The sequence below is a fragment of the Homalodisca vitripennis genome, chromosome 3 (genome assembly GCF_021130785.1).
Source record: "Homalodisca vitripennis isolate AUS2020 chromosome 3, UT_GWSS_2.1, whole genome shotgun sequence".
NCBI classification, from domain to species: Eukaryota; Metazoa; Arthropoda; class Insecta; order Hemiptera; family Cicadellidae; genus Homalodisca; species Homalodisca vitripennis.
In genome coordinates, this window is record NC_060209.1 from 187,439,220 (window position 1) to 187,464,298 (window position 25,079).

General features: G+C 36.3%; 2 protein-coding genes across 2 annotated transcripts in view; both read right to left on the bottom strand.

The window, feature by feature from the left end:
* Positions 1 to 6,509: 6,509 nt before the first annotated feature.
* Positions 6,510 to 8,195, bottom strand: LOC124357867. The gene is made up of 2 exons (XM_046809950.1): positions 6,931 to 8,195; positions 6,510 to 6,743 (listed from the first exon to the last, which is right to left on the bottom strand). Exons 1-2 carry the CDS (start codon positions 7,082 to 7,084, stop codon positions 6,589 to 6,591), a joined length of 309 nt encoding a protein of 102 aa, XP_046665906.1. The 5' UTR covers positions 7,085 to 8,195; the 3' UTR covers positions 6,510 to 6,588.
* A 4,178-nt stretch (positions 8,196 to 12,373) lies between these two features.
* Positions 12,374 to 25,079, bottom strand: part of LOC124358517 (osteomodulin-like) — a 34,564-nt gene continuing 21,858 nt past the window's right edge. The window contains exon 5 of the mRNA XM_046810812.1: positions 12,374 to 12,764. Within this exon, the coding sequence (XP_046666768.1) occupies positions 12,462 to 12,764 (303 nt within the window). The 3' untranslated portion in view covers positions 12,374 to 12,461. The remainder of the gene's footprint in view (positions 12,765 to 25,079) is intronic.

Here is a 25,079-nt window from a genome sequence, read left to right on the forward strand (position 1 = left end):
ACTATTTTCTCTATTGCCCAATGTGCCAGAATTTGGCACTTACCCAAAATTTGGTTAAATAGTAAATTTAAAAATCTGAAAAAAATTACAGGTCATCTAAGTACCATTTAAAGTAACTTTTAGCATAAAATAATTTTTTTTTTTAGATACACTGCATCATGTAGTGGGCATTAAGAGGTTAAATATTTTTTTCTCTTTTACAGTGACCACATTATTATGTTTTGTACATCTAATTCGGTTTTCCGTAATTTCAAAAGTTTGTTTTTCTTTGCTATGAACCTTCTTTTGAGTGTTTCAAAATTTAATTTCTGTGACGTTTGAAAGTTTAAAGTAAGGCCCTTTATTTTACATACTTCAACCAGAGAGTTTGTTTGTCTAACATACCTGGTAAGCGTACGTCTTGGGACCGCCAGAAACAAATTCTACTATGTAGTACCCCGGACCGTAGTCAACCAAATCGACCGTCATCTTTCTTAGGTAGTCGCCTGTGGGGACTCTGTGCATACCCTCCTTGGAAATGTACAGTACACTGTCTGTATCGTAGTACAGCACCTGATCGTACAAAGATTTTAGATGTTCGTAAAGTTTGTGTTGAGCCTGAGAGGTGGTAAAAGTAGCTAACACTACGTTTAGGGTTCTCAATGATTCTCCGACCTTGTCAATGTGCTGCCAGTTGACTAAAAGTACTTTTTCATTGATCTCAAAGAGAGTGTTGAATTGTACCCGTGGGCTTGTGAATATTTTAAGCAATTCCTTTGGATCTCTTGCAATTGTGGCATTAGTCTGGTTCTCCCTTGGGCACTGATGATGCGACTACCTGCGTTAGATGTGGTGTTACTTTGGATCAGTGGAGTCCAGAAGACAATCCGCAAGAAGAATACAAGAGAGCATCACCTTTTTGTGAACTTGTCAAATAAAATACTATATTATGATATATTGTTGTTTTTATTTTTCACTACCAGAGTATAACTCATGATGAATACATTAGCTGTTAGAGCTGGTATTGCAAGAGAATTGCACAAACAAGAACTGCACCCTCACCACCACTTTCGTCGTCCTCCATCTCTGACGAAGAATGGTCGCAGGCTGGTCGTCAGCTGGAGCTGGATGCACTGCGCGAGTGGCGACGTTACTTTTGGGGGGCCTCGTCCCTGTTGCAGTAACCCGGTCGTAAAGTACGATTTCACCGCATCGTAACCGTGTCAAACCCGTACCCGACCCCTATGGTATTCAGGACTGCATCACATGGGACGAGGTCCCGACTCTACAAGCCCTGTCAGCTCTTCAAGTGTGCAGAAGCTTTGAAAATAAAGAAGAGCTGCTTAGCTATTTTGAGGAGTCAGGGCCTTGCGGGTTGATACCGATCTTCAAGGGTGTGTGGGATGAGATAGGTGTGTGATGTATTTTGCCCTTTTTCTGTAACCGTAAGATAGTATACTGTTGTTAATGTTATATTTTCTTTTAGGACCAGTGATTTTAAATATTTTTTTCTCTTTTACAGTGACCACATTATTATGTTTTGTACATCTAATTCGGTTTTCCGTAATTTCAAAAGTTTGTTTTTCTTTGCTATGAACCTTCTTTTGAGTGTTTCAAAATTTAATTTCTGTGACGTTTGAAAGTTTAAAGTAAGGCCCTTTATTTTACATACTTCAACCAGAGAGTTTGTTTGTCTAACATACCTGGTAAGCGTACGTCTTGGGACCGCCAGAAACAAATTCTACTATGTAGTACCCCGGACCGTAGTCAACCAAATCGACCGTCATCTTTCTTAGGTAGTCGCCTGTGGGGACTCTGTGCATACCCTCCTTGGAAATGTACAGTACACTGTCTGTATCGTAGTACAGCACCTGATCGTACAAAGATTTTAGATGTTCGTAAAGTTTGTGTTGAGCCTGAGAGGTGGTAAAAGTAGCTAACACTACGTTTAGGGTTCTCAATGATTCTCCGACCTTGTCAATGTGCTGCCAGTTGACTAAAAGTACTTTTTCATTGATCTCAAAGAGAGTGTTGAATTGAATAGTTTATTTCAGAAACCCCCTAACCGACATTTTTTTTAATTTGACTTTTTGTTAGAAAAACTATAGTATTAGTATAAACACACAGTTTGGTGTAGAAACCCCTTATCTGTAACCTCTATAACCAACACTAAAAATGCAAGTGAATATTCTGTTTAGTGCAGAAACCCCTCAAGTGACAACACTTGAGGGGTTTCTGAAACAAATAGGGGATAATTTTAAATTTATGAGAAATGACAGTTGGTAACACTGAGCCAGTAGCATTTTCCCACTCATTCAGTTCTGGTCAGCTGTTGTTTGTTTGTTAATACTGCTTATTTAACTAACCTAAAACCTAAACTTGTCAGAAATCTGAGTTAGTGAATAGTGATCACAGTTTTGTTTATTAACTATACGTGTTTGTCACAATGAGTGAAAGTTCTGATGAGGAGCAACAACCACCAAGGAAGAAAAGAGGAACAACACGACCAGAAAGTTATAAACGTTATATTCATACGTGATGCCAGAGTAAAGGGGGCAGGTTATGTTTCCTACAAAGGTAAGCAGGTGTCAAGTAAAGTGTTTACCGAGGATATAGTTTGTAAGTGTCCAATCAAATGTCATCGTAAGATAAACAATGAGTCCAAGAAAAACATTTGGAACTTTTTTTACTCCCTGGAAACAAAAAATGCTCAAGATGTCTACCTTCAAAACACTTGTTGAGGCCAAAGAAATTGGTAGGCGTTCCAAATGTGGACAAAATATTGAATCAATGAGTGAAGAACCAAATGAGCTAATGGAACAGGACACTAGAAGTTTCAAGAGAAATCATACTTATGTTTATCATTTAAAAAATTAACGGTTGTCTTATACCTGTTTGCAAAAGTGTGTTTTTAAAAGTCCATGGAATTTCAGCTGATCGTATGAAAAGGATTTGTCAGCTTTTGCTCCAGGAGAAAAGTCCACGTGACTTGAGGGGCAAAACCCGAAGTGGAAACGCCATACCAGGAAATATCTGTATACTTATTGATCAACATATAAAGTCATATGAAATAAAGGAAACTCATTATGGTGGTAAGCCAAAGAAATACTTAGATGCTCGGCTTACTGTCAAGAAAATGCATGAAATGTTTATAGATAAACATCCTGATCTAGAAAAAGTTGTAAAATACAACTTTTATTACGGCTACTACTTTAAGGAAAATTTTAATTTCTCATTTGGTCGTCCTCAAGTTGACGTATGCTGTCAGTGCGAAAGTTTTTCCAGTAAATTAAAGGATCCCCTTATGTGTGACAATGCTAAACGTAATGTTGCTGCTGAGCTAATTCTTCACAAAAGGAGAGCAAAAAAATTTTATCATTCCTTACAGTTAGCAAGTGAAGATACAAATGATGACACTGTTGCTATATGTTTTGATTTTATGCAGAACCTCCCCCTGCCCCACATACCCGTACAGGAGGTATTTTACATGAGGCAATTATGGGTAAACAATTTTTGTAATTCATGATTTGAAATCAAATAAGGCCAAGATGTACGTCTATCACGAAGGGGAAGGAAAACAAATCTCCCAATGAGGTGTGTTCTTTTATTTTTGACTATATAAAAACGGAGATCCCAGATTCTGTAAAACATTTGATCTTATTCAGTGATGGACCTTTCGGCCAAAACAAGAACAACACTGTAATTAGGTTTTTTAATGAATTTGTGTGACAACTGCAACCTAGAGACAATCACTTACAACTTCCCAGTACGAGGGCACTCGTACTCTCCTTGTGATAGGGATTTTGGTTGTATAAAGCGTCTCATAAGAAAGGTAGACAGGATCTACACCCCTGAAGAATATAGAGAACTTATTTTGAGGGCTAGTAATACAGGCCGCTTTTCAGTTCACATGGTTAAAACAGATGAAATCTTGAATTTCAAGGACTGGTGGCCACTTTCTTATAAAAAGTCCACTTCTGCTTCTGATGAAACTTCAGGAAGGAATGTTCCGAAAAAAAGACAAGGAGCCCTTCAAACTTTCAACATATAAGCAGTTTTGTTTCAGCTCAAGAACAAAGGGAAAAGTAGTAGTTGAAACCGTTTATTGATGGTATGATTTCATCTACATTCACCTTCCTGAAATGTGATAAGCCTCCAGAACTACCAAATCAGCCGGCCTATCCCCAAGGAAAGGTAAGCCTAAACTTATTTCTTAAAATTTGTTCCACTAAAATTTAGACTAACTCCATGAGAATAATGTAAAGGAATGATAAAATTAGCAAACAAGTTTTTGTTATTTTATTTCTCATCAGTAAACTGCATTTTTTATAAAAAGTGGAATGGTTTCAGGTACCCATTAACAAGAAAAAGATACAGGATTTGAGAAAATTAACTGAGTACACGAGAGGTTATGAACATTTTTATAATGCAATCCTACTGTGGCCTACAAACTGACTCTGAAAACCCTGAGGAAGTGGATCAAGGGTGTGAATAAGTTGCACTTCTGTCTTTTTATTTGCAAATAGATGTTTTCTCTGTAATAAATAATCATTTTTGACACTTGTTCAGTGTGTAATTTATTTTAACTACACCAAAAATACCATAAATAATATAAAGACAATGAAAAGTGTATATGGAACAACCATTTGGTGCAGAAACCCTTCAACTGATTTTTTTTTAATAATTTTTTTTCTACAAAAATGTAATATGTAGAGAGATAAAAACACAACTAAGCAATATCTAAATGTAGGTGGAACCAACGTAAAAAACCTAAGATAAAGAAAAAAAAATGTGTTTGTAGAGGAGAGTTTTTTATTGTTTTCCTAAAATTTACTTTTTGTTAGTTAGGGGTTTCTGAAATAAACGATTCAATTGTACCCGTGGGCTTGTGAATATTTTAAGCAATTCCTTTGGATCTCTTGCAATTGTGGCATTAGTCTGGTTCTCCCTTGGGCACTGATGATGCGACTACCTGCGTTAGATGTGGTGTTACTTTGGATCAGTGGAGTCCAGAAGACAATCCGCAAGAAGAATACAAGAGAGCATCACCTTTTTGTGAACTTGTCAAATAAAATACTATATTATGATATGAGGACCCTAGAAGTAAAGGGGTATAAGTGACATTTTTTTAAATATTAAGATAACTGCATCACTGAGCTGGAAATAAATTATTCTATTTGGTAGTAAAGAGATCTAAGTGATGAGTCCAACAAGTGCTGCTATCTAGCAGCAAAGCACTTAACCTCCAAGCCAACTATCAGTAGGGCTTGGAAGAGAAGAGATAAAAGTGCACTTGTACCCCTGTTCCACTGTGTCAGACTGTCAATTGAGTTTGTTTTCATTGTAAATGGGTAATGGTATTGCTGGTCTAAAGCAATATTATGATTTGATTTTATTTTTACTTTAAAATATACGTAAGGCGGAAGCCGTAAGAACAGCAAAATAAGAGTGTCATAAACTAAAGGATGATAACAGAGTTGCGATGACCTTTGACTTGCAAAAGACTATGCCAACTCCTAATGTATCGACTTCTAAAGCATATTACTTAGGCAACTATGGACTTTTAAACGTAGGTGTTCATAACCTACAGACTGGAACAACCCATTTCTTTATGTGGCACGAAGGTCAGGCGTCACGTGGATGTCAGAAAATATCATCTTGTCTCCTAAAATATATCAGAAGCCTTCCGCCATCTGTGAAACACATAACTGCATTTAGTGACAACTGTGGGGGCCAAAATAAGAGTCATCTGACAGTACAATTTTGGCTCTACATTGTCAGAAACACTAATATTAAAAACTGTAGATCATAGATGTTTTGCAAGTGGCCATTCTTATAACGAGTGTGACTAAGCCTTTGGTTTAATAGAGTTGAAAAAGAAAAAAACCCAAAAAGGACCTGTATGTGCCTCAACATTGGATGGAGCTAGTTACTTCTACAAGTAGAAAGTTCTTTACAGTACAGATGGAAAATAACGATTTTTTAGACTTTCACACACTTGCGCCATTCTTCAAGAAAAGCGTAAATGGAATACAGAGTATGAAGTGGTTACATTTCCATCAGGACAAGCCTTTCACCCTGTTTTACAAGAAGACAGCTGCAAGTGACTTGGAAGAGTTTAATGAGCTATCTATGAAGTCCACTCGAGCTGGCAAAATCCCTGCCATTCTGCTAAATCTGTTGCCAGTACCGATTGAAAAAAGGCCTCATATTAACCCGTGAGGAGTCCCGTATATTCCACTTACGTAGTAGGTCACCTGTATAGCTGCCATCTAACATTGCGTTTTTTATTGCTATTTGCTCTCTATTGCTTTTAAATCTTAACTTGCACTTATAATGCAATTTGTACCTGTTTCCTGATAAGTTAATTTGTATTTTACAAGTGTCAGGCAATTTAAAAAAATTAATAACAAAAATAATTACTAACTATTGGATTTTTTTAATTTTATTAATTTATCCCCATTTACTTACACATGCAGAAGGTTGAAATAATTTTTTTCAGTTACTAAGGAAATGTTTTTTTATTACTTAAGACATTCTAAATTAAATTGATAATGTAAAAATAATGCATGTGAAGTGGAAACTAATACAAGAAACAAAAACTTAGATCTAGTTCCCTTCTGCTGCACAGTTGTGGCACCAATAGCTTGTTTTGGCAGTGTGCTCCTTGCATACGGATCTTTCACAAGCTGAGCATTTGTATGGAGTAAACCTGTTTTTCCTGACAGGGCAGTAGTGACACCTTGGTTTTCGTCCCTCGACAACTGAAAAAAAAATACAAACAGATATATATACATATATATATATATTTTATATGTAGGATCGGATCAAAGAATTTATTGTGTTCACAATCAAGAAGTATTAGAGTTTTTTGTAAGACCAAGGTGTTTTTATCGGTAAAATATTAAATGTATACAGTTTTAGTTACTGGTAAAAAAGATCAATCCCTACCTGGTGGGGGGTTTGGCTCAGGAAGTTCTACACCGGCGACAGCCCTGATGCTGGTCCTCAACGGGAGTGAGAGGGTCTGAATAGAAGCTCTATGTAGAATATGCGGCTTTACTAGGTCCCTCGCAAGGCTCGTTATGAAAGTCCTCCTCTGCATGGTGTCTTTTGTATTCAGGTTGTAGATAATCTGACCATTTATAGTTGCCAGATTCAGGAGTCCACAAAAAAATCGTCAAAGGCCACCTGTTACTAATACGTTTTACAGAGTAGTCCTTTTTCTTTCTGTCTACAACATCGATCCCACCTTTGGTCATGTTATAAAAAGTAATGACCTCTGGTTTGTTAGCCTCAGAATCGGGATCAATAGAGTCATCATCATGAAATGTCGACAACATCAAAACATTTTTCCCTTTTTTCGGGACATAAGAGACTAATGTGGCTCTATTCGGGTCACAGCCAAAAGCAAACATGCTGCTGCCTACTGGTCTACCGTTGACATCTTTAAATGAATCTGGGATCTCTCGCTTATTTTTTTTTATAGTCCCTACTATAGTGGTTCTATGATGCATGAACAACTCATTGGCAAGGGGAACAGAGGTATAGTAATTATCCATCGTAATGTTCCTTCCTGTTCTGTCGATAGGTTCCATTAGTCTCAAAACCACGCTACTTGCTGAGTTGTCATACGCATAAGGGCCCGGGGGCTGTTTGCCCGGATAAATTTCCATGTTCAACACATAGAATGTTCGAGCGTCCGACATTGCATAAATTTTTATACCATACTTGTCTGGTTTATTGCTCAGGTATTGTCTGAACTTACATCTTCCCCGAAATGCCTCCAGCATCTCATCAATAGTAACGTACTCTCCTGGAGTGTAGTGTTCCTTACACAAACTGACAAAAGTTTCGAATACATCCCTAAATGCAGCCAAGTTGTCAATTTTTTTACGTTCCTCCCTGGTTCTATTGTCATCAAATCTGATTGCTCTTACAAGCTGATGGAATCTTTTTTGAGACATGACTGCTTTGAAAAAGTCAGGGGCAGTTCCATCATTGACCCACATTTCACTAGTGTTTAGGTGGTTTCCTTTTTTTACTCCTAACATATAAAGAACCCCAAAAAATGATAGCAATTCATCAACATTAGTATTAGGACAATCTTGTTTGTCACGAGCATAGTTTGAGGAGATATCATCCAACTCGTCATTGGTAAAGTTGACAATGTTCTGAATCATTTGATCTGGGAAGAAAAGTTTCCATGAATCAAAGATAGTTTCTACTGTTCTTAGCAGCGCCTTTTACACCTGGCAATTTTTTTATAATATTCTGTTGAGAAGTTTTCGTTCTTCTAACATCAGATTTATGAATGTACCATTTTGTGAAAGTATCCTTACCTACATACACTGGACCGGGATGTTGTCTCCTACTCTGCACTTGGATAGGTCCAGGCTCCCTTACTGGCTGAGCTACAGGTTCGTGCACCGCTATGTCCATAGCAGACGTTGATGGAGCATCCAGATTTGTAAAGCTTACATTTGCATCCTCTAGATCCCCGTCACTTTCACCAGACTGTTCAGTGTTCGAATCGTGGAGTGAATGCTCTGAAGGAGCATCTTGTTCACTATCACTACCAAGATTAGGAAAAGTCTCTTCATCCTCTTCAATCCAACTAAGAATAAGATGATCTTGAATCTTAGACATCTTGAAGTTTTCCAATGCTAAACTGCATAACACCACACTAAGTGACACTTGAAATTAATTCTACGCTAAAATGTTTCACTTAGACACTTAAATAACAATAAAAGACTAAAAACTTTGTTCATAAGAAACGCGAACTAAGCATACAAAACGCTAACGCGATCAGTCCCGTGTATAGATGTCGCCTAACTAATGCGCCAACGTGAATGGTCCCGTGTCGAGATGGCAACTAACAGAGTATGCGGCGCACGCTTCCACCCCACTGCCTACGCATGAATCATATCACAACCACAGTGAAAACACGTGTTATATAGCCTATGAGGCACTTGCTAAGATTCAGGAGGCTAAATTAGAAAATAAAAAAAAATTTCTTCAGAGCTACTATTTTGTTAGATGGCATCTAACAAGGGGACCCCTCACGGGTTAAGCAAGCTAAATATTCAAATCTACAGCAGTTGCTGAACTATGTACCTCCAATTTACCATGGGTTTTCATAACTCTCCGACATGATGGTCAACATGATGAAGAACGAGCAAACATAGAAGAGGCTGACCAAGGAGAAGGCCAAACTGAACAGGAAGAAGACCAAATTGAAGATCACAATTATGACACTGATGATGAATCATAGATCAATGACGTTAATTATGTATTAGTTTTATTGTAAATAATACATTTTCACTCAAACTTTATAATCTCTTCACGTTTTTGGCCTTTATCTTAGAAGTAAAAGGGTACAAGTGCTGCTTAGCAATATAAAAATAGCTTCAAAATGAGTAATATTAATAAAATCATGAGTTTGTTTTACTAATAATATTAGTAATGACTACAGTTACTAAACTGGAGAAGAAAAACTATCATTTAAACATCGTGGCAACTACAGTGAAGGCTCAACTTTAAACAGCGTTTACTCAAATTTAGCTTTTTGTCACTTATACCCCTTTACTTCTAGGGTCCTCATATATACAGGGTGATTCGGTTAGTGTTACCGGCACTTTCTGAGCTGATTGTACTATAAAAAATAAAGAAAAAAGTTCATATAAACATGGGTCCGGAAATGCTTCCTTACTGGGTTATGGCCAATTGAAGATTTCACCAAAAATTGTGTGCAGGAGGTCAAATGATGATTTGCCGCGTGTTTATGAAGAGATATTTATAGGCGAATGCAACTTTTTCTAACGGATTTTTAGATGAGAAATTGAATAAAGTTCATCTCATAGCTGTATCTCATTTAGTTTTTTTGTTATACTACAAAAAACAGAAATAAAATAATTTTGAAAACACTTTTTTAAGGTTTAACGGACAATTATTTTGTTAAATAGGCATTGAAGACCCACATTTTTACAAAGAAAACTTGCAGAAAATTTAATTCTGAATAAAATTAAGTGCCACACGGCTATGAACAGCGAAGTATTAGTTTCTGAAATTTAATTTTACAACAAACATTCTACCAAGCAAGAAATACGTATTTAGTAAATAAACACCGTAATGTAATGATAAGGTACACAAATAATTGATTAGCATACAATTGTAAATACGATTTTAATAGATTAATGCTCAACTAAAAAACAATAATACTATTACTTTTTAGGACTATCCAAATGGTTACATCATGCACCTACATATCTTTGTCACGTTAGCTTTACAGAAGGTAAATTATGTTTTTATAAGTTGGTATCACAAATCAGCTGTTCAACAATACACTGCAATTTATTGAGGAATCCAAATTATTTGTTATCAATACTGTACTAGTTTAATGAGTGCAATTTAATACAATTAATTTACTACTCGTTTGTTAGTGAAGTGTATTTTAAAGTAACTTACTATCACAATTGCAATGCCTTTGTTATTTACAACGGAAGAATATGCCGACATGGTATTTGTCTTAGGCGTTTGTGACGGAAATGCAACCGCTGCTACTGCAGAATACCGAAGACGATTTCCTAATCGCAGAGTTCCAAACCCAAAAACGATCAGTGGATCATTTCGTACCCTAAGAGTAACAGGTAAACTTCCTAGTATTAATAATTATCGGGATCGCCCTGCCCAGAATAATGTAGATATGGAAGAGGCTATAATCATGGCTACTGAACGCAGTCCTGGTGTCAGTACACGGCGTCTTTCTAGGCGATTCGCAGTGTCTCAGTCTGAAGTATGGAGAACTTTGCGCAAAAATAGCATGTTCCCTTACCATAAACAACAAGTTCAAAGTATTCAACCAACAGATCCTCCTCTTCGATTGGAATTTTGCAACTGGTTAATTAGAAACCGTCAACATCATAGAACCATTTTATTCACTGATGAAGCTCAATTTACCCGAGATGGCGTCAACAACCTTCACAATGAACACACTTGGGCAGAGGGAAATCCACATAGTACAATCGTGCGCAACTTTCAACACAGATTTAGTGTAAATGTATGGTGTGGACTCATTCATGATCGATTAATAGGACCATTCATTCTCCGAGGACATCTAAATTCCCGCATGTACCTAGAATTCCTTACAGAACAACTACCACTATTATTAGAAGATGTTCCATTAGCAGCAAGGTGCAATATTATTTATCAACATGATGGTGCCCCTGCCCACTTTTCCCATAATGTAACAATGCACTTAAACGAGCAGTTTCCCGGGCGATGGATTGGTCGCGGTGGACCACACACTTGGCCACCAAGATCACCAGATCTAACTCCATTAGATTTCTGTATATGGGGTTGGATGAAGAACCTGGTGTACCAGGAAAAAGTAAATACACGTGAAGAGTTAATAAATCGAATTGAAGATGCCGCCGCACAAATCAAAAACAATCGTGCAGCGTTGCGGAGGATAACTCGATCAATCAGAAAGCGAGCTGCTAAGTGTATTGAAGTACAAGGACTGATTTTTGAACACCTGTTATGAAAGTGGTACGTAGTATTATAAGCTTTAAATGAAAAACAATAATTTATTTAAAACTTAATTTAAATTGCATCCTAATAAATCTTATGTGTAGGCTACTCTATGTCATTAAAATGCGGTTTTCCTTTGCTTTGGAATTTCTTGCTTGGTAGAATGTTTGTTGTAAAATTAAATTCCAGAAACTAATACTTCGCTGTTAATAGCCGTGTGGCACATAATTTTATTCAGAATTAAATTTTCTGCAAGTTTCTTTGTAAAAATGTGGGTCTTCAATGCCTATTTAACAAAATAATTGTCCGTTAAACCTTAAAAAAGTGTTTTCAAAATTATTTTATTTCTGTTTTTTGTAGTATAACAAAAAAAACTAAAATGAGATACAGCTATGAGATGAACTTTATTCAATTTCTCATCTAAAAATCCGTTAGAAAAAGTTGCATTCGCCTATAAATATCTCTTCATAAACACGCGGCAAATCATCATTTGACCTCCTGCACACAATTTTTGGTGAAATCTTCAATTGGCCATAACCCAGTAAGGAAGCATTTCCGAACCCATGTTTATATGAACTTTTTTCTTTATTTTTTATAGTACAATCAGCTCAGAAAGTGCCGGTAACACTAACCGAATCACCCTGTATATATTCTTGATTGGAAGAAAGGCAAACTCAACTTTAAAACAAAAATAACTATGACCTGAGTAAATTAAAATGACCATAAATATACACTTTTTAACATAATTTTTTTGATCATGGGAAGAGAGCAAACTCAACATTGGGGTCGGAAATATAATTCACTTGAACCAGGATTGCTCATACAGGAGCAAAACCTGCAAAATTGCGTAAGAAGCCGCGGGTAACTGTTAATAGTTAATAAAACCTGTTTAAAATTGAGAAAGTATATTAACTAATTATAGTATTTAGGATATATTACTCGTAAACTATTTAACATTCATCGGTGTAAAAGCAACTAACCTGAAACCAACCCCTGAAAGACTGGAAGGTGTTGTTGCTGATATACGACAGATTGTTGTTAGAAAGGTAGAGATGTTGCAGGTTGGAACTATGCGGGAAGTAGTGAAGGAACTGGATCTGGTTGCCGTCCAGGATCAGGCGGTTGAGGTTGGGCAGTCTGTCCAGGTAGGTTGGGATACTCTGGAGGCGATTGTAGCTCAGGTCCAGCACCTCCAGCGAAGGATTGTACAGGCATTCCAAGGACGTGAGGCCACACCGTGACATATTCAGTTCCTGTTGGAAGAAGTAAAAGTCTCATACAATATACTCCAAATCACTAAACTCTTTTCTTCCTCTATGGTAGCCATTTCATAAACGGATTAGCTTTAGTCAACCAAGCAACGAAGACAAAACTTATAAACTTATCAAAACAATTTTTTTTTCTCTCTTTTAAGCCTTAGCTATGTCGGCTTCGATGTACACTGGTTTATTTTCAAAGTAAACACACACTGTTTCGTGGATATACATGATTAGCCCTCCCCGGGATTAGAACCCGTGATCTCTCAGTTCAAGAGCCGAGACTATAACTATTAGTCTACGGAGGAGGACAATAACAAACTTAAACATTCCCTTTTCGTTGTTGGAACAATCAGCTGTAGCAATTCATGGAGACAGAGTACCAACTGGTTAGTTTTGCACAGTTCTTCAAAATCTCCTGGATATTTAGAGAATAAAATCAGTACTCATATCGCTAATTTGTAGAGCATATTTAAGTTTTTCTAATTTAATTAAAAATTCCAATATAATAAATCAAATCCACCCTTCACGAGTTATAACACGAAAACAGAAATAGTCCGGTCAATTTAGACATTGACCCTTGCAAATATTCCCAGAAAGCTGAAAGTTTGTAAAGATGTTAGGTACACCATTTTTATGAAATTGTTAAAAGTCCTCATCGATCCCAAGTCTGCAAAAATTTTTATTCAAGGTCAAAGTTCACAAAAATGGCTTTTTTAATTTTTCAGCGAAACAGTTAGTTAGTTGTTAAAATATGACAGACAAAAATTATAGATCATGCAATTATCTACAAAAATTGTTTTTATGATTTTTTTTCATAACACTAACCATTTTTAAGAAAAAACCATTACAAAATTTTCTTATGCTGTATTGTCTATAATTTGTAGACGTTTCCACGTCACCATTGAGGTAGTGTACCTAGCGTGTCTTTTTTAATGATGTTTCACCGGTAGACCTATTCCACAGTCTATTCCAGTCAAATTTAATGATTGATTGGTTATTCTTCTTCTTTTCAGTCGTTGCACTATTGTCAGAGTGGTCGTTGCCGATCAGGTACAGCTCGAGTGACAAGTTCCGTTATACTTGGTTGTAAACATATTTTATTCATCATCATTTTTGAGAAAAAACTATTACAGAACTTTCTTACGCTGTATTATTCGTAATAAGCATGACTACTTTGTCTATGATATCATTGGGTTTGTAATATAAGTAAAACTATAAGTCTGCGTGACTAATACATTCGCATTGACCGATAATTCTGTGAATATGATGTTAAGAAAACGGAGTCCCTAATTTTAAGAGACCTAGTGCCCTTGAACAACTTCTGCCATCCATTCCATTGTTCTTGTAGCCGTTCTGTCTGCCTGTTTTTCTGAGGTCGCACCTAAAGTTGTTTTCTTCGTAGTGAAAACACGAAGTTATTTCAAATATTCTCTCCTAAAGTTTGTGTTGTTGAAATATGTCGCAATTCTGTTTTATTTTCACTAAACTTTTATTTTCAAGTGAATGTGTTACTGTTGATTGCGGCAACTCAAAGACGCGAGTATTCAAGGCGAGAGCAATTTACTGATTACTTGAAGAACGTAAAATTCAGTGACAATTCATTTACAGTGTCGCAAACAATGCACTCATAAGAGTAAAATTGCAGCAGCAAAACGGTAACATGAAGAGGAATCAGCTAGTACCTCTCAAAAAGGTCCGCCTCGTACTAGAGCACGTGTAAGTGAGTCATATTTTTCTTTTAAAAATTGTTTATTTTGCGGCGATGAGTTTAACGGGGAATACGAAAAGAAACAAGCACAGAAATCTCGTCGTAAAATTAGTAACGTTACAACCCTTTCATTTAAAGATCCAGTTATAAAAGCAGCGCAGTCTCGTTCTGGTGACACCGCAAGCACTATTGTTGCTCTCATCGGGTTTGAACACGATTTTGTTGCTCCATAATGATTGCTTTGTTTCATTTTTAAAGACGACAACGGGAGGTCAATTCGGCCGTCCTCAAAATGCCTAACTTTAGGAGCGACCTCAAAAAAGCAGGCAGACGGAACGGCTACAAGAACAATGGAATGGATGGCAGAAGTTGTTCAAGGGCACTAGGTCTCTTAAAATTAGGGACTCTCCGTTTTTCTTAACATCATATTCACAGAATTATCGGTCAATGCGAATGTATTAGTCACGCAGACTTATAGTTTTACTTATATTACAAACCCAATGATATCATAGACAAAGTAGTCATGCTTATTACGAATAATACAGCGTAAGAAAATTCTGTAATAGTTTTTTCTCAAAAATGATGATGAATAAATTATGTTTACAACCAAGTATATATAACGGAACTTGTCACTCGAGCTGTACCTGATCGGCAACGACCACTCTGACAATAGTGCAACGACTGAAAAGAAGAAGAATAACCAATCAATCATTAAATTTGACTGGAATAGACTGTGGAATAGGTCTACCGGTGAAACAACATTAAAAAAGACACGCTAGGTACACTACCTCAAAGGTGACGTGGAAACGTCTACAAATTATAGACAATACAGCGTAAGAAAATGTTGTAATGGGTTTTTTCTCAAAAATGGTTAGTGTTATGAAAAAAAGCGTAAGAGCATTTTCTATAGATAATTGCATGGTCTACAATTTTTGTCTGTCATATTTTATCATAAAACTAACTGTTTCGCTGAAAAAAAAAAAAAAAAAAACAATTTTTGTGAACTTTGACCTTGAATAAAAATGTTTGCAGATATGGGATCGATGGGGACTTTTCACAATTTCATAACAATGGTGTCCCTAAAATCTATGCAAATTTTCAGCTTTCTGGGAATTAATGCAATGTTACCCCTATTTTTGGGCGAAATTGACCGGAGGAGAAAAGTAGTATCATTTTGAGTTTTTTTATCTCAATAGTTAAGCAAAAGGATATCGAAGCTGCAAATTTGGTTTAATACCTCTCTAATATGTACTGACAAAATACCAAATACTCAGCTTCTTGCAATTTTTTGCAATGTTCGCATACCTGGTTCATGCTAGATGAACCAATAATAAAAATAAAAAAATATAAAAAAAATACATATGTAATAAAAATATAATATAATTAAATAAATAATGCTTGTTGAACCATATAGTGGTCTCATAACATGCTTAAAGTATTTTTTAGCCATACAGGCATCAAATTAATGTCATAAAACGTTTTAGCATATATCTGTTAAATGATTTTTTGAGCTCTCCCTTGACTACAGGAGCCAATGTCAATGAGGTTACTGGACGTCGTGTGCCAAGCGTAAAGGTTTCGAGCTGAGAAAATGGTCCTGTCGCAAACAACAGACGCGTAAAATCTGTTAAACGCTTTCGGAACCTCAGTCGCGTCGTCTATCACTGTATCCAAAATTTTTACTTTGATTAACTTATTAGATAGATAACGTTTAGGGCCCAGAGGTTTCTAGTGCCGACGACTTTATAACAAACACATTTCAATTCTTCTATTTGTACAATCTGGTATAACGCCACTCTTTCAAAATAATATACACAATAGTAGTAGGACAGTGGCCAGTTATATGAAAATTGCAAAAGATTGCATGAAGCTGTTTACTTGGTATTTTGTCAGTACATATTAGAGAAGTATTAAACCAAATTTGCAGCTTCGATATACTTTTGCTTAACTATTGAGAGCAAAAACCTCAAAATGATAGGACATAATTTGTTTTCAGGTTGTACATCGTGAAGGATGGAATTTTTAAGAAAACAACTCACATCTTTAATAATAACAAAGCAACAGATATAGCTCAATCTTGTTTGTCTAGGGATATAAGAAAAATATTAATTATAAAGTATACTAAGAAGTTTTCTTGATATAAATTCAAGAGCTCTGTGAATTAAAGCATTTCAATTACATATATATTATTATAGTTTTAAGACCCGGTTTACAACTTTGTTACGAGAACTTTTATTTTTTAACGACGTGATAATTTTTATAATAGAACACTTCGGAGAAGAAAAAGGTTTTTTCCCACAACAAAGTCTCTGTGGTCCACGTGGGCCTTATTTCATCTATACAAAGTGTACTGTGGTTAGATATATTAATTTTATATGTAGTTTAATAAAGTCCAATAATTAGAATCATTTCCAAATAATACACGAAAACAGAAATTGTGAAATAGATACAGAGCATTGCTCGTCAAAAAGAGTTTACTAGAACCAGCATTGGTCGTAAACGTGCAACAACTACTAAATTGCGTGCAAAGTAGTGGGTAACTGCTAGCAGTGCAGATATGAGAACATGTATTCTAACTTTTACTATACATTTAAAGACTGTTAAAAAACCCATCTAAGTTGTCATTTGACAAAAGTAGACTTCTCAGAGCTGTGAATATATAATATGAGGACCCTAGAAGTAAAGGGTTATAAGTGACATTTTTTTAAATATTAAGATAACTGCATCACTGAGCTGGAAATAAATTATTCTATTTGGTAGTAAAGAGATCTAAGTGATGAGTCCAACAAGTGCTGCTATCTAGCAGCAAAGCACTTAACCTCCAAGCCAACTATCAGTAGGGCTTGGAAGAGAAGAGGTACAAGTGCACTTGTACCCCTGTTCCACTGTGTCAGACTGTCAATTGAGTTTGTTTTCATTGTAAATGGGTAATGGTATTGCTGGTCTAAAGCAATATTATGATTTGATTTTATTTTTACTTTAAAATATACGTAAGGCGGAAGCCGTAAGAACAGCAAAATAAGAGTGTCATAAGCTAAAGGATGATAACAGAGTTGCGATGACCTTTGACTTGCAAAAGACTATGCCAACTCCTAATGTATCGACTTCTAAAGCATATTACTTAGGCAACTATGGACTTTTAACGTAGGTGTTCATAACCTACAGACTGGAACAACCCATTTTCTTTATGTGGCACGAAGGTCAGGCGTCACGTGGATGTCAGAAAATATCATCTTGTCTCCTAAAATATATCAGAAGCCTTCCGCCATCTGTGAAACACATAACTGCATTTAGTGACAACTGTGGGGGCCAAAATAAGAGTCATCTGACAGTACAATTTTGGCTCTACATTGTCAGAAACACTAATATTAAAAACTGTAGATCATAGATGTTTTGCAAGTGGCCATTCTTATAACGAGTGTGACTAAGCCTTTGGTTTAATAGAGTTGAAAAAGAAAAAAAACCCAAAACGACCTGTATGTGCCTCAACATTGGATGGAGCTAGTTACTTCTACAAGTAGAAAGTTCTTTACAGTACAGATGGAAAATAACGATTTTTTAGACTTTCACACACTTGCGCCATTCTTCAAGAAAAGCGTAAATGGAATACAGAGTATGAAGTGGTTACATTTCCATCAGGACAAGCCTTTCACCCTGTTTTACAAGAAGACAGCTGCAAGTGACTTGGAAGAGTTTAATGAGCTATCTATGAAGTCCACTCGAGCTGGCAAAATCCCTGCCATTCTGCTAAATCTGTTGCCAGTACCGATTGAAAAAAGGCCTCGTATTAACCCGTGAGGAGTCCCGTATATTCCACTTACGTAGTAGGTCACCTGTATAAGCTGCCATCTAACATTGCGTTTTTTATTGCTATTTGCTCTCTATTGCTTTTAAATCTTAAACTTGCACTTATAATGCAATTTGTACCTGTTTCCTGATAAGTTAATTTGTATTTTACAAGTGTCAGGCAATTTAAAAAAATTAATAACAAAAATAATTACTAACTATTGGATTTTTTTAATTTATCCCATTTACTTACACAATGCAGAAGGTTGAAATAATTTTTTTTCAGTTACTAAGGAAATGTTTTTTTATTACTTAAGACATTCTAAATTAAATTGATAATGTAAAAATAATGCATGTGAAGTGGAAAAACTAATACAAGAAACAAAAACTTAGATCTATGTTCCCTTCTGCTGCACAGTTGTGGCACCATAGCTTGTTTTGGCAGTGTGCTCCTTGCATACGGATCTTTCACAAGCTGAGCATTTGTATGGAGTAAACCTGTTTTTTTTCCTGACAGGCAGTTAGTGACACCTTGGTTTTCGTCCCTCGACAACTGAAAAAAAAATACAAACAGATATATATACATATATATATATTTTTTATATGTAGGATCGGATCAAAGAATTTATTGTGTTCACAATCAAGAAGTATTAGAGTTTTTTTGTAAGACCAAGGTGTTTTTTATCGGTAAAATATTAAATGTATACAGTTTTAGTTACTGGTAAAAAAGATCAATCCCTACCTGGTGGGGGGTTTTGGCTCAGGAAGTTCTACACCGGCGACAGCCCTGATGCTGGTCCTCAACGGGAGTGAGAGGGTCTGAATAGAAGCTCTATGTAGAATATGCGGCTTTACTAGGTCCCTCGCAAGGATCGTTATGAAAGTCCTCCTCTGCATGGTGTCTTTTGTATTCAGGTTGTAGATAATCTGACCATTTATAGTTGCCAGATTCAGGAGTCCACACAAAAAATCGTCAAAGGCCACCTGTTACTAATACGTTTTACAGAGTAGTCCTTTTTCTTTCTGTCTACAACATCGATCCCACCTTTGGTCATGTTATAAAAAGTAATGACCTCTGGTTTTGTTAGCCTCAGAATCGGGATCAATAGAGTCATCATCATGAATGTCGACAACATCAAAACATTTTTTCCTTTTTTCGGGACATAAGGAGACTAATGTGGCTCTATTCGGGTCACAGCCAAAAGCAAACATGCTGCTGCCTACTGGTCTACCGTTGACATCTTTAAATGAATCTGGGGATCTCTCGCTTATTTTTTTTTATAGTCCCTACTATAGTGGTTCTATGATGCATGAACAACTCATTGGCAAGGGGAACAGAGGTTAGAGTAATTATCCATCGTAATGTTACCTTCCTGTTCTGTCGATAGGTTCCATTAGTCTCAAAACCACGCTACTTGCTGAGTTGTCATACGCATAAGGGGCCCGGGGGCTGTTTGCCCGGATAAATTTCCATGTTCAACACATAGAATGTTCGAGCGTCCGACATTGCATAAATTTTTATACCATACTTGTCTGGTTTATTGCTCAGGTATTTGTCTGAACTTACATCTTCCCCGAAAATGCCTCCAGCATCTCATCAATAGTAACGTACTCTCCTGGAGTGTAGTGTTCCTTACACAAACTGACAAAAGTTTCGAATACATCCCTAAATGCAGCCAAGTTGTCAATTTTTTTACGTTCCTCCCCTGGTTCTATTGTCATCAAATCTGATTGCTCTTACAAGCTGATGGAATCTTTTTTGAGACATGGACTGCTTTGAAAAAAGTCAGGGGCAGTTCCATCATTGACCCACATTTCACTAGTGTTTAGGTGGTTTCCTTTTTTTTACTCCTAACATATAAAGAACCCCAAAAAATGATAGCAATTCATCAACATTAGTATTAGGACAATCTTGTTTGTCACGAGCATAGTTTGAGGAGATATCATCCAACTCGTCATTGGTAAAGTTGACAATGTTCTGAATCATTTGATCTGGGAAGAAAAGTTTCCATGAATCAAAGATAGTTCTACTGTTCTTAGCAGCGCCTTTTACACCCTGACAATTTTTTTATAATATTTCTGTTGAGAAGTTTTCGTTCTTCTAGCATCAGATTTATGAATGTACCATTTTGTGAAAGTATCCTTACCTACATACACTGGACCGGGATGTTGTCTCCTACTCTGCACTTGGATAGGTCCAGGCTCCCTTAACTGGCTGATCTACAGGTTCGTGCACCGCTATGTCCATAGCCAGACGTTGATGGAGCATCCAGATTTGTAAAGCTTTACATTTGCATCCTCTAGATCCCCGTCACTTTCACCAGACTGTTCAGTGTTTCGAATCGTGGAGTGAATGCTCTGAAGGGGCATCTTGTTCACTATCACTACCAAGATTAGGAAAAGTCTCTTCATCCTCTTCAATCCAACTAAGAATAAGATGATCTTGAATCTTAGACATCTTGAAGTTTTCCAATGCTAAACTGCATAACACCACACTAAGTGACACTTGAAATTAATTCTACGCTAAAATGTTTCACTTAGACACTCAAATAACAATAAAAGACTAAAAAACTTTGTTCATAAGAAACGCGAACTAAGCATACAAAACGCTAACGCGATCAGTCCCGTGTATAGATGTCGCCTAACTAATGCGCCAACGTGAATGGTCCGTGTCGAGATGGCAACTAACAGAGTATGCGGCGCGCGTTCCAACCCTCCCCCCTCCACTGCCTACGCATGAATCATATCACAACCACAGTGAAAACACGTGTTATATAGCCTATGAGGCACTTGCTAAGATTCAGGAGGCTAAATTAGAAAATAAAAAAAAATTTCTTCAGAGCTACTACTATTTTGTTAGATGGCATCTAACAAGGGGACCCCTCACGGGTTAAGCAAGCTAAATATTCAAATCTACAGCAGTTGCTGAACTATGTACCTCCAATTTACCATGGGTTTTCATAACTCTCCGACATGATGGTCAACATGATGAAGAACGAGCAAACATAGAAGAGGCTGACCAAGGAGAAGGCCAAACTGAACAGGAAGAAGACCAAATTGAAGATCACAATTATGACACTGATGATGAATCATAGATCAATGACGTTAATTATGTATTAGTTTTATTGTAAATAATACATTTTCACTCAAACTTTATAATCTCTTCACGTTTTTGGCCTTTATCTTAGAAGTAAAAGGGTACAAGTGCTGCTTAGCAATATAAAAATAGCTTCAAAATGAGTAATATTAATAAAATCATGAGTTTGTTTTACTAATAATATTAGTAATGACTACAGTTACTAAACTGGAGAAGAAAAACTATCATTTAAACATCGTGGCAACTACAGTGAAGGCTCAACTTTAAACAGCGTTTACTCAAATTTAGCTTTTTGTCACTTATACCCCTTTACTTCTAGGGTCCTCATATATACAGGGTGATTCGGTTAGTGTTACCGGCACTTTCTGAGCTGATTGTACTATAAAAAATAAAGAAAAAAGTTCATATAAACATGGGTCCGGAAATGCTTCCTTACTGGGTTATGGCCAATTGAAGATTTCACCAAAAATTGTGTGCAGGAGGTCAAATGATGATTTGCCGCGTGTTTATGAAGAGATATTTATAGGCGAATGCAACTTTTTCTAACGGATTTTTAGATGAGAAATTGAATAAAGTTCATCTCATAGCTGTATCTCATTTAGTTTTTTTTGTTATACTACAAAAAACAGAAATAAAATAATTTTGAAAACACTTTTTTAAGGTTTAACGGACAATTATTTTGTTAAATAGGCATTGAAGACCCACATTTTTACAAAGAAACTTGCAGAAAATTTAATTCTGAATAAAATTAAGTGCCACACGGCTATGAACAGCGAAGTATTAGTTTCTGGAATTTAATTTTACAACAAACATTCTACCAAGCAAGAAATACGTATTTAGTAAATAAACACCGTAATGTAATGATATAAGGTACACAAATAATTGATTAGCATACAATTGTAAATACGATTTTAATAGATTAATGCTCAACTAAAAAACAATAATACTATTACTTTTTAGGACTATCCAAATGGTTACATCATGCACCTACATATCTTTGTCACGTTAGCTTTACAGAAGGTAAATTATGTTTTTATAAGTTGGTATCACAAATCAGCTGTTCAACAATACACTGCAATTTATTGAGGAATCCAAATTATTTTTTATCAATACTGTACTAGTTTAATGAGTGCAATTTAATACAATTAATTTACTACTCGTTTGTTAGTGAAGTGTATTTTAAAGTAACTTACTATCACAATTGCAATGCCTTTGTTATTTACAACGGAAGAATATGCCGACATGGTATTTGTCTTAGGCGTTTGTGACGGAAATGCAACCGCTGCTACTGCAGAATACCGAAGACGATTTCCTAATCGCAGAGTTCCAAACCCAAAAACGATCAGTGGATCATTTCGTACCCTAAGAGTAACAGGTAAACTTCCTAGTATTAATAATTATCGGGATCGCCCTGCCCAGAATAATGTAGATATGGAAGAGGCTATAATCATGGCTACTGAACGCAGTCCTGGTGTCAGTACACGGCGTCTTTCTAGGCGATTCGCAGTGTCTCAGTCTGAAGTATGGAGAACTTTGCGCAAAAATAGCATGTTCCCTTACCATAAACAACAAGTTCAAAGTATTCAACCAACAGATCCTCCTCTTCGATTGGAATTTTGCAACTGGTTAATTAGAAACCGTCAACATCATAGAACCATTTTATTCACTGATGAAGCTCAATTTACCCGAGATGGCGTCAACAACCTTCACAATGAACACACTTGGGCAGAGGGAAATCCACATAGTACAATCGTGCGCAACTTTCAACACAGATTTAGTGTAAATGTATGGTGTGGACTCATTCATGATCGATTAATAGGACCATTCATTCTCCGAGGACATCTAAATTCCCGCATGTACCTAGAATTCCTTACAGAACAACTACCACTATTATTAGAAGATGTTCCATTAGCAGCAAGGTGCAATATTATTATTTATCAACATGATGGTGCCCCTGCCCACTTTTCCCATAATGTAACAATGCACTTAAACGAGCAGTTTCCCGGGCGATGGATTGGTCGCGGTGGACCACACACTTGGCCACCAAGATCACCAGATCTAACTCCATTAGATTTCTGTATATGGGGTTGGATGAAGAACCTGGTGTACCAGGAAAAAGTAAATACACGTGAAGAGTTAATAAATCGAATTGAAGATGCCGCCACCGCACAAATCAAAAACAATCGTGCAGCGTTGCGGAGGATAACTCGATCAATCAGAAAGCGAGCTGCTAAGTGTATTGAAGTACAAGGACTGATTTTTGAACACCTGTTATGAAAGTGGTACATAGTATTATAAGCTTTAGATGAAAAACAATAATTTATTTAAAACTTAATTTAAATTGCATCCTAATAAATCTTATGTGTAGGCTACTCTATGTCATTAAAATGCGGTTTTCCTTTGCTTTGGAATTTCTTGCTTGGTAGAATGTTTGTTGTAAAATTAAATTCCAGAAACTAATACTTCGCTGTTAATAGCCGTGTGGCACATAATTTTATTCAGAATTAAATTTTTCTGCAAGTTTCTTTGTAAAAATGTGGGTCTTCAATGCCTATTTAACAAAATAATTGTCCGTTAAACCTTAAAAAAGTGTTTTCAAAATTATTTTATTTCTGTTTTTTGTAGTATAACAAAAAAAACTAAAATGAGATACAGCTATGAGATGAACTTTATTCAATTTCTCATCTAAAAATCCGTTAGAAAAAGTTTGCATTCGCCTATAAATATCTCTTTATAAACACGCGGCAAATCATCATTTGACCTCCTGCACACAATTTTTTGTGAAATCTTCAATTGGCCATAACCCAGTAAGGAAGCATTTCCGAACCCATGTTTATATGAACTTTTTTCTTTATTTTTTATAGTACAATCAGCTCAGAAAGTGCCGGTAAACACTAACCGAATGACCCTGTATATATTCTTGATTGGAAGAAAGGCAAACTCAACTTTAAAACAAAAATAACTATGACCTGAGTAAATTAAAATGACCATAAATATACACTTTTTAACATAATTTTTTTGATCATGGGAAGAAAGCAAACTCAACATTGGGGTCGGAAATATAATTCACTTGAACCCGGATTGCTCATACAGGAGCAAAACCTGCAAAATTGCGTAAGAAGCCGCGGGTAACTGTTAATAGTTAATAAAACCTGTTTAAAATTGAGAAAGTATATTAACTAATTATAGTATTTAGGATATATTACTCGTAAACTATTTAACATTCATCGGTGTAAAAGCAACTAACCTGAAACCAACCCCTGAAAGACTGGAAGGTGTTGTTGCTGATATACGACAGATTGTTGTTAGAAAGGTAGAGATGTTGCAGGTTGGAACTATGCGGGAAGTAGTGAAGGAACTGGATCTGGTTGCCGTCCAGGATCAGGCGGTTGAGGTTGGGCAGTCTATCCAGGTAGGTTGGGATACTCTGGAGGCGATTGTAGCTCAGGTCCAGCACCTCCAGCGCAGGATTGTACAGGCATTCCAAGGACGTGAGGCCACACCGTGACATATTCAGTTCCTGTTGGAAGAAGTAAAAGTCTCATACAATATACTCCAAATCACTAAACTCTTTTCTTCCTCTACGGTAGCCATTTCATAAACGGATTAGCTTTAGTCAACCAAGCAACGAAGACAAAACTTATAAACTTATCAAAACAATTTTTTTTCTCTCTCTTTTAAGCCTTAGCTATGTCGGCTTCGATGTACACTGGTTTAT

Excerpts from the sequence above, each read along its gene's own strand:
- LOC124357867 (XM_046809950.1), bottom strand. The coding sequence starts at position 7,084 with ATGCAGAGGAGGACTTTCATAACGAGCCTTGCGAGGGACCTAGTAAAG. Across the intron at positions 6,744-6,930 it reads TGAGCCAAACCCCCCACCAG|TTGTCGAGGGACGAAAACCA; the intron begins GTAGGGATTGAT and ends TTTTTTTTTCAG.